Source organism: Neoarius graeffei, chromosome 14 (genome assembly GCF_027579695.1).
Source record: "Neoarius graeffei isolate fNeoGra1 chromosome 14, fNeoGra1.pri, whole genome shotgun sequence".
Taxonomy (NCBI): domain Eukaryota; kingdom Metazoa; phylum Chordata; class Actinopteri; order Siluriformes; family Ariidae; genus Neoarius; species Neoarius graeffei.
Genome location: NC_083582.1, coordinates 70,914,464 through 70,925,226, shown reverse-complemented (window position 1 = coordinate 70,925,226; position 10,763 = coordinate 70,914,464). Strand labels below are relative to the sequence as shown.

General features: G+C 42.1%; 1 protein-coding gene across 4 annotated transcripts in view; it reads left to right on the top strand.

Annotated features, from left to right (window-relative positions):
• The window catches only part of LOC132898581 (PH and SEC7 domain-containing protein 1-like), a 164,690-nt gene extending 154,241 nt beyond the window's left edge, over positions 1-10,449 (top strand). For all 4 annotated transcript variants that reach the window (XM_060940291.1, XM_060940294.1, XM_060940292.1 and 1 more), the window contains 2 exons: positions 3,426-3,569; positions 8,177-10,449. In XM_060940291.1, coding sequence (XP_060796274.1) covers positions 3,426-3,569; positions 8,177-8,422 — 390 coding nt within the window. In that variant the 3' untranslated portion in view covers positions 8,423-10,449. The remainder of the gene's footprint in view (positions 1-3,425; positions 3,570-8,176) is intronic.
• Positions 10,450-10,763: the final 314 nt, after the last annotated feature.

Here is a 10,763-nt window from a genome sequence, read left to right as displayed (position 1 = left end):
TTGGGGCTGTAGTTAGATGCGACCAAACTCTTCCGTGTTTTTCCTGTTTACATAGGTTTATATGACCAGTGATATGAAACAAGTTCAGTTACACAAATTGAAACGTAGCGATTTTCTATGCTATGGAAAGTCCGCACTATAATGACAGGCGTACTAACACCTTCTGCGCGCTTCGGCAGCGCATTGATACGGAGCTCAGATATCGATGCGCTGCCGAAGCGCGCAGAAGGTGTTAGTACGCCTGTCATTATAGTGCGGACTTTCCATAGCATAGAAAATCGCTACGTTTCAATTTGTGTAACTGAACTTGTTTCATATCACTGGTCATATAAACCTATGTAAACAGGAAAAACGCGGAAGAGTTTGGTCGCATCTAACTACAGCCCAAAAAATACCATTGGCCATACTGAGCCTAGCTACATTGCTAACAGGAGTGACAGCGCGTCTGACTGACTGGGAGGTCGCGCAAAGCTCGGACAGGTACGGAGCAGCTCGTCTCAATTCAGATAAGAGCATATTTCATTATGGAAATACGGTGGACTGTTCCTTTAAAATAAAGATGAAATCTTCTTATAACTTGTGCGAAATGACTTTGTGCTAAATGTCTTCAGATTTGTGATAAATGACCAAATACAGTTGGAAGGCGAGAGACTCTGGTTCGCTAGGCTCACTTGCTTAGCTGCTCGCACAGTTTTCACAATGCTCCTGGATTCTAACGGGTCTACGAGTTGGAACACATGCACACGGCATTGGTCTGAACAAAGTAACATCTTTTTATATGGAAATGGTGGGTCATCACCATCCCAGTGTTGGGCACGCTACTTTCAAAAAGTAATTAGTTATAGTTGCTAGTTACTTTTCCCAAAAAGTAACTGAGTTAGTAACGGAGTTACTTTGTCATAAAAGTAACTAATTACCAGGGAAAGTAATTATTCCGTTACATTTTGTGTTACCCTCCCCCCCCAAAAAAAAATCAAATTCAATTAGTGTAATCATAATAAAAGTGAATGTTAAATGTGTTTAATGACTGAAATTGACACTTAACAGAACCAATTAGTAACGTTATCTACACTATATTAATATTTTTGTGGGATAATGTGAGAAGACATCTATCAAATTTAATATATTTTTGTAGTTATTAAAATTACTAATTACTGGCCACTGACGAGGACAAACGCTTTGTTCCTCGACATAATGTGCATTGCACGTAGACATTTTTGCCTTTTATTTCAAGTAATGAAAAGTAATGGCTGTATTTCCAGTGTGAAAGCGCAGTGCTGGGCTGACCGCTCGCCATCGCTGGGTCTTCTGATTGAAAGTGTGCGCAGTAGTGCAGTAGGCGGAGCCTACCTACGTATGCTGTCCAAATCTACTCTGATTGGCTTACTATGCCGTTGTCTCGTGTCTCCCCGCCCCACACTAAAGCAGAGTAAAGAAAGGCTGAACGAGCAGCGTGCCAGATGAGAACAGCTTTAATAAAGTAACGCAGAGTATTTTATTGTAAGTAACGGGAACGGCGTTATAACGATGTAAAAAGTAATTAGTTTGATTACTCGTTACTAAAAAAAAGTAACGCCGTTTATTCCTAACGCTGTTATTCCCATCACTGACCATCACAGTGTACAAAATGCCATCTTCATTCGATAACTAACAAAACAGTAACAGACATTTTACAATAAGGATCATGAAAGTATCATGTCGGAGAAAATTATGACTAAAACATGGACTAAAATTAAAATGGAATTCCAGTGAAAAAATCTTGACCAAACGACCCTTACAGAAAAACCACATGAACTTCACATGTGACTTTAACATGTGATTTCTCACGTGTGAAATATGTGGAAAATGTGTTTTGCACATGGGAAACGTGGTTTTGGCCCAGTTTTATGTGAATCATATGTGGGAATGTTTTACACATGTGGTAACATGGTAACACATGTTACAAAATATGATACCATGTATTCCACATGTTACCACATGTGGTAACGTGATCACGTGAAATACATGGGAAATTCATGTGTTTTTTCTGTAAGGGGAAAAAGACTAAAATGTAACTGAAATATAACTATAATGTTCATGAAGTGACTAAAACTAAATTTAAAATTCTTGATGAAATTTACACTCGCATGAGAGTGTGTGATTTAGTGTATGTGAGAGTATTGCTGGGTTTCAGTCATGTGACTTTTCTTAGCGGTTTTACCGGAAGTGAAATAGCTGGTGGTCTAAACAGCTGCCGTAGTGTAAACAACTAGCGATAACTTATCAGAGTATGCTCGTAATCTAGAAGCCACGGCTCACTTTAGATCTATTCAGAAGATTGCTATGTGCGATGGAATTGACCCCTACAGTCTGGGAAAGAAGGATTTGTCATACGATCTCGAAAACTACTCTTCCGTCGAGTTCCCCGACATCTCCAACTATCTGGTGTTGCAGACGTCCTTCTACACTGCAAAACAGATGAAAGTGTGGAAGAGTATGGAGGCTTACAACTTTTTTGTATGTGGCTGGGTAAAGGACCTCGGGATCAAGTCACTGCCGAATGAATCCTGGATTGTTTTTGCCCGTGTAAGTATGTGGGGTTTTTTGTTTGTTTGTTTTAAGCTTTTCGTTTGCGTCTTTACAATGAAGCGCTGCAAGTTGAAGTGAAAACAAACAACAGTTGGCTTGATTCTCACTTGTGTTGGCTCTTATCTCTCAGCTAAATCATTCACAAAGATCATCAGAAACCCCTTTGAAGACCTGGATCTTAGTTAAACAAGACGGAGAAGTGATCACGGCGCATTGTACTGTAACTGTACGGCTGGGGAAGAATTTTGTCGCGACCTTCATGCATATGGACTTTGTAAGGAGTAAACAAAGAAACAGCTGGGAGCTTTAGCACTTTGTGACTAAAAAAAAAAGTAATGTAAAATAACACATCAAGAAAAGTACTTGGAAAACACGAAGGACAGAGCTGAGAGGGAAATACAAACCTTTCACCAAGTGATCACTGCAAACTCGAGCACGCTTCGACTCGGCTCCCTTCGATTTCATCGAGAGGTTCAAAAGCCACCTTTCTCCACATCTTTTTGTGAAATCCTGTGTTCATTCACCCTTTATTAGTTCACGGGGAACCCTGAAGAAACTTTGATCAGTTTCACGGTTTGATTGATTCGAACAACCTAAAACAACGCAAGCGTAAGGCATTTTTCATGCAAGCAATGCACCTTCTTCGTACAAACGCTTTGTCAATTGAGCTTTAGTATCAATAGAGCACCAGCTAGAGTATTTCATAACTAATGAGGCAGATGTGACGTCACGTGAAACCCAACAATAGCTGAGAATTTTGGTATACAGGGAGATATTTTATATATATTGTGTGTGTGTATGTATATATAAAATGTAATTTTTTTGTGTGTGTGTATAATATATTTGTGTGTGTGTAGGAGGAGCAGGTAGAGGCTCATGAGGCTCGCTTTCATGCCACCTCCACGGAGTTGGCAGAGCTCCGCTCATACCCACCTGACCGGAAGGTTAAAGGTCGTGAGCTTGAAGAATACAGACTTAGGGAAGAGTATTTGGAGTTTGAGGTGAGAGACTACTATGAATTTTTAAGCATTCAAGATTTGCTACCCATCTCTAGTTTATATAATTGGCTATAAATATTTATCAGCGGTTTAATTTTAGCATTGTTTTGTTATATTTATAGTGCCAGGTCTTATATGGCATCTTTAAAAGAGTGGGCAAAAAAATCTTAATTCATTCCATAACACATTATAATACACAATAACTGAGTGTTCTACAAACTTAATAGACATTATGGGAAGGCATTGATTGCTGCTGGCCTTCACCAAATATTGTGAGTTTGTTTTGCAGAAAATATTGCACGACTTTTAAGAAGTGTTTGAGAGCTTTATTGATAGAAATCATGTTAAAATGCATTTAAGCACAAAACATTGTGCATTTGTTCTTCCCCTTACACATTTTTAAACTCCACCTTGGGAATATGCATTCTTCCAAGCCTGGATAAAGGAGGGAGGGACATGGCAAGAACAAGATCCCACACGAAAATGTGCTCCATCAGACCTTGACAACTGTGAAAGTGAAAGAGGTGTTTAGTTTAGGTTGGGTCACCTGTTAAGGGTCCCAGCAGCAAAGCAGGCAGAAGAGGAACCCTCACCACTGTTTGATTCCCAATGGCTGTAGAGGCGGAAAAGGGCTATGCTAGATGGACTGGCTAAGAAGGCACGACTCAAGACTACAATGGAGTACGCGGCAGTCCATTGCAGTTTTCTCACCTGCATGTCTTATACCATATGTGCCCCAGAGGATAGTCCCAAGATCATAGTGTGTGGATCACTCCCTCGCAAGTGACAAGGCCAGCATCTTCAAGCATTGGATAAAACGCTTCTCAACAGGAATTCCACCGTTGCTGAAAGCATTCTTCAAAACGTGCCCCTACATCCTTCACAACCTTGGCTGTCAGCCCCACCAACATATCATGATTTCAGTGAAACCAACACTCCAACAGAATGAAGCTAAGGAAATCATCTGGACCAGGCAACATTCCTCTGGATCTCATTCAAAATGGAGGCTTACCCTTTTTTTAATTTATTTTTTAAAGGCTTTTCACGCTCATCTTTTGATTACAGGAAGCTCAGAGTATTTGCTGATCCGAAAAATGGCATCATTACCATCTTCAAGAAAGGAGATTGCAGCATCTGTGGCAACTTTCATGACACATCCATGCTTTCTATTGCAAGAAAAATATTTGCCAGAATTCTGCTCAACTGCCTCCAAATCATCTCTGAGAAGTTTCTACCCGAGTTGCAGTGTGGATTTCGCATCTCCAGAGGAACAATCAGTATGATATTCTGTGCAAGACAGCTACAGGAAAAGAGCAGAGAACAACAAAAACATCTCTTTCTTGTTGCCGAGAACTGCTATGTGTATGGTTCTAAGACACTTTGGTTACCCTAACCAATTTGTAACATACTCATCCAAGCACTCCACGATGGTATGGTTGGACGGGTATCTCATCAGAACAACATCTATGAAGAGCTTTTTGAATTACCAGTGGACTGAAGCAAGGATGGTCCAACACTCTTCTCCCTGTACCTGGCAGCCATGTTCCATGAACTAACAACAAACAACTACCTAGGAGTGGAGATAGTTATCACTTTGATGGAGAACTTTGCATCCTGTCCACATTCTACTCACAAAGATTGACCAATGTCACCCTGATCACCAAACTGCAGTACACCAACAACACATTGCCAGCTCATACACCTGAGGAGACGCAACATTTGGATAATAACTACAAGAACACTTTTTTTAATATATATTTGTTGGGTTCGCCCAGAAAGAGACCCTGGATTCCTTCGTGAATGCCTTTCCCTCGGGCCCGAGGTGGACGAATCAACAGCTCGAACACAGACAAGGGAACACGTGTGGATATTTAACAAAAAATATAGCTTTGCCATAGCGAGATGTATGGCTGGGAAACCACGACAGCTTGCGCCAATTACAGTGGCCCCATTGTACCTAATCTGCATGTCTTTTAACTGTGGGGGAAACCAGAGCACCTGGAGGAAACTCACACAGACACAGGGAGAACATGCAAACTCCACACAGAAAGGCCCCCATCAGCTGTGAGGTTTGAACCCGGAACCTTCTTGCTGTGAGGTGACAGTGTTCACCACTGCACCACTATGCTGCCCAACATCCCTATGGAATTTATTCAAGATGGAGGCTTACCTTTGAAAACAATGTTTTTCATGCTCATCCTTCGAATATGGAAAGCTCAGAGAGCACCTGCTGATCTGAAAAATGGCATCATTACCATTTTCAAGAAGGGAGATTGCAACTATCATGGCATACCCCTGCTTTCGATTGCAGGAACTAGTGATCTATATGATCACTTTGGTCTGACCATCAATATCCAGGAAACCACAGTACTTGCACAACCTGCTCCAAAGACAGTTCTTCCAAATTTCAACATCACAATCTCAAACACCCCTCTGGAACAGGTAAATCACTTTCCCCTCTCTCCCCCCTATCTTGGAAGTGTCCTCCAAGTGCAGTGCAACTCCAACAAAGATCTGGAGAACAGGATTTGTGCTGCCCATCTTGCTTTTGGAAGACTATCCCACCACATCTTCGCAAAACTTAAAACCACAAACCAAACTCATGGTGTGTCAAGCTGTCATCATTTCAACCTTACTCTATGGATGCAAAATATGAACCCTGTACATTTGAGACATCAAGAAACTTTAGTGATTTTTCACTAGTAGAAGCTTTGATCAATCATGAAAATCAAATGGGAGGACTACGTCACCAATGTTGCAGTCCTTGAGAAAGCTCAAGCCAACAGCATTGAAGCCACCATAATCAAACATCGATTTGGATGGATAGGCCTTGTGCACTGTATGAGTAACACCAGACTTTCCCGCCATATCCTCTGTAGCAAACGCAGCACCAGCAAAAGGCCCCACAGCTGCTTTCTGCAACGTTACAAAGATCAGCTCTGACTATGAAGACCCCGAAACCTGGGAAGAACAAGTGGTAGATCACAAACTTTGGCGTCAAGCCATCTTGCCTGCTGTAGAATTGTTCGGAGAAGAACGTCAAAGAAATGAAGAGGACAAACCATAGAGGCAAAGGATCTGGCAAACCCAACCACGACCACCTCCATCTATCAAGTGCAACTTGCACAGGCAGATGTTGCATGCGAGGATCAGTCTTTTCAGTCATCAGAAATACCATCCATCCATTATCCATAACTGCTTATCCTGTGCAGGGTCGCAGGCAAGCTGGAGCCTATCCCAGCTGACTATGGGTGAGACTATGGGCTGTAATGGTTTTTGTAAAGACTAAGTTACACAAATGAAATTAGTTAAACATGTTATTGGTGTCTTACATTTATGTTACATTACAGGCATTTAGCAGATGTTATCCAGAGCGACGTACAAGTGCAAAGATCGGGTACAAGAAGTGCTGAACTTCTAGACAAGAAAGTTTTAGTGCCAACTGAACAAGTAACAGAATAATGCTGTGTAACTGTGATCATACCAGCAATCAGCCAAGGAAAACAAAAAATTCAACCATACAAATGAGCTGTACAACTAAAATAGAGCACTCAAAACAGCCACCCCCAGGCGAGACTGTACACAGCCTGAGTTGGCCAAGACCGATATGTGATTTACCGTACACAGTGGGCAGGGATGCAGGGGAGAGGTGCAGCCTGAAGAGGTGAGTCTTCAGTCTGTACCTGAAGGTGGTCAGGGAGTCAGCAATTCTGACTTCAATGGGAAGGTCATTCCACCAACAGGGAGCCAGGACAAATTGCAGTCTAGAGCAGGCTGAATTTTATAAAATTAGGCTACCACACAGGAAGAATCAAACCAGAGAAATAATTCTCATCTCATTATCTCTAGCCGCTTTATCCTGTTCTACAGGGTCACAGGCAAGCTGGAGCCTATCCCAGCTGACTACGGGCGAAAGGCGGGGTACACCCTGGACAAGTCGCCAGGTCATCACAGGGCTGACACATAGACACAGACAACCATTCACACTCACATTCACACCTACAGTCAATTTAGAGTCACCAGTTAACCTAACCTGCATGTCTTTGGACTGTGGGGGAAACCGGAGCACCCGGAGGAAACCCACGCGGACACGGGGAGAACATGCAAACTCCACACAGAAAGGCCCTCGCCGGCCCCGGGGCTCGAACCCAGGACCTTCTTGCTGTGAGGCGACAGCGCTAATCACTACACCACCGTGCCGCCCAGAGAAATAATTACTTGTTAAAAAAAAAAAAGTCCAAGACCTGGTCTTCCCAGGCAGTCTCCTGTCCCAGTACTAACAAGGCTCTTAAGGTGCACTGGGTGGTGCCAATCTCCACTTCTTTAGCCCTTGGCCTCTCGCCTCTACAGCTAGGGTTACAGTGGGGGGTGGGTCCTCTGGTAACCGTAAGAGTTTGACTCCCCACTCGCATCTATTTTGCAGCGCACCTTGCCAGATGGCAGCAGGTACCATTTTTATGATGGTCTTTGGTATGACCTGACCGCGAGTAGAACTCCCAATCTCCCAATCAATAGACGGACATGCTAACCACTAGGCCGACTTGTGGTACAAATTACTTGTAGACACATATAATGTTCTCTCTCTCTCTCTCTCTCTCTGTCCCCCTCAGAAAACCCGATACGAGACGTACAGCATGCTGCTCAGAGCGAAGCAACGCTGTGGGAGTGATGATCTTTCAGTTTTTGAGGCCATGCTGCTAGCAGAGGGCTCTCTGCAGAGGGCTCAGTCCAGTCCCAGTCTCCAGGAGAGCAGTGGCACGTGCAGTGCCAGAGACAAGGCTCCTCCCAGCACAGGCAATGGCACCGGAACCAGCCAAGGCCAGAGACACAGCTATCGTCAGGCTGTCAGGAAGTGACTCAGGAACCTCACACAAAGCTCTTTGTACTAGAAAGGAAGTGAGGTCATTCTCTTTTCCTGCTGTCTGTGCTTGGAGGTGTAGTAGCACAGATCCTGACTGAGTCTGACTCTGAGATCATGACCTGATCAAAGATGTCACGGTGCAGGTGCTGTGGCGGTAAAGGAATGTGTGAGACTCTCCATGGTGTTTGTCAAGGGCTGAATTGAAGGACCGAAGGAATCTACTGTATCTGCTCATTCTTCTTTCACATCTGGTTTCCATGTGTTCTTTGGATTTTGCACACACACAAATCTCAGATCGAATCAATCTTAGGACCAAAAGAGCTCTGTACCTTTAAAAATGACTGTTAGCACTGACAGCAGTTGTGTAAGGGTCATTCAATCAAAGTGGTGTTGGCAATCGGTCTTTTTACCAAACATACTGAAATACCAGTCACGGTTTTAGTTAGACATAACAGAACTAGGGGCATCTCATTCCACAAGGTTACATCTTATTTGTGCCCACAATTTTAGACACTTATAACAACACAGCTGTTCCATTTCTCTATGGAGCTGGACTGAATCCCAAACAGCTCCCTGTATGATTTTAGTGCAGTACCAGGACGTGTGAAAACCATGTGCCCTGTGTATAGCAGTATAGTCAATTTGGAAGCCAGTTTGATTGGATTCTGTCCAGCCCTTTATTTATTTATTTTTTATTAGAAATCACAACCCAGAATCAACCATGGAGTAAAGATATGTGAATGAGTGATTGAGCACTAAAAATAACTTCCTGTGGCACTACAACTTGAAAACCTTGTGGACTGAGTAGAAGATTATATTGGTAGAGGGATCAAACAAGTGGCTTTTCATTTTGAATGCAAAAATTTGTATGCCCCAGAATGTATCTTGCACTCAAATATTCTTACCTTTATTATACGTCTCTGCAGTTTATTTACCTTGGAATATCTGAACTTGTTACTTGTCCTTGTTCTTTTTCTTGGTTTTCTTGCCTGAGTGTTTTTGTCCAATGTGGCCAGCATGGCTGAATAGTGATGGCTTCTTGTAATCTCCTCCTCTCTTCTGCAGAAAAGCAGTGAATCTAGTGGTGATGAGAAATTATACCATGTCGTTCGGCTGTCTTTTAGGCTTCTCATGTTTCCTACCTTGCTTTCTGAATGACTCCGTTACACCTCATCGTTTTGTGCATCTTCGATATCCAGGTTAATTGTAGGTGTGAGGCCTTTAAAACAACTTGAATCCAATTGAGTAATCATTTTCATGTCTTTGAAAGCCACCAATGATGACCAAAAATCTTACCACCAATACATTACATCCCAAGAAAGTGAGCGCCATTAACATAAAGCTGTACACAAATTGTGGTTTTTTGTTTGTTTGTTTTTTTTATTATGGCAACCGACTTTTCCACAGGACGTAGGTCAGCATAGAAAGCTTTTTATGCTTATTCTGAGTGATGCATCAATCTGATTAGCTATCTGGCTAACCACAAACCTTTAACCAAAAAAGGAAATGTAAATCTTGGATACAAGACGCATGAAATGACCAGGTGTAAACAGCGTCAGCGTGTCTGTGATTTTTCACTTGGGCAGTGGTCACGAGTTGGTCCGTTATTGTTACGTTTTGTATGTGTAGATGAATGAGTGCTTGAAAAAAAAAAAACCATCAAATGTATGCTGAATGTTTGGTACATGGATGGATAATGGATTATCAGTTTATGGCTCATCAGCTGCAGCTTGTCCGGCATAGGCCTATATTTGTATGCTCAGTCAGAACGTTTCCATGTTAAATTATTTGGCACGCTTTGACCTGTATGAGAGTTATTAATACACAGGTGAAACTGTAATGTCTGTATAATGTATGTATATTAATTACTGAGGCATCATCTATTAGAATACTATTAACTCAGTGAGTCATGGTGATGAGATTCCACAATCACGTTTAGAGATTCACTTGTTCTCATCATATATTTATTATTCTGTTTGGTAAAATGGTTTCAGCAAGTAAATGTGGCATAAAAAAACCAAACCTGTCTGATTTTTCCACATCTTTTCCTTGTTTTAGAGGTTTGAGAAGAGGAACAGGAGGTAAAACTAAGATGCAGAAATCAGTTGAGTGTAATTGAATATGGATTTGTTAAATTGCATGCATACAGTACATTTGTTGACTCCCATGAATGAGTGCTGGCGAGGGTATTGGCAGGACTCTGTGTCAAATGGAGAGGTCAAAAACCCTGTGGTATGCTCACGTCATTTCCACAAAGGTAAGAATTTTTTTAAAAATTAAATTCAGAACTGCAGCAAGGTGCTCATTCTTATCCAGTAAAGTGAACATGAGCGTCA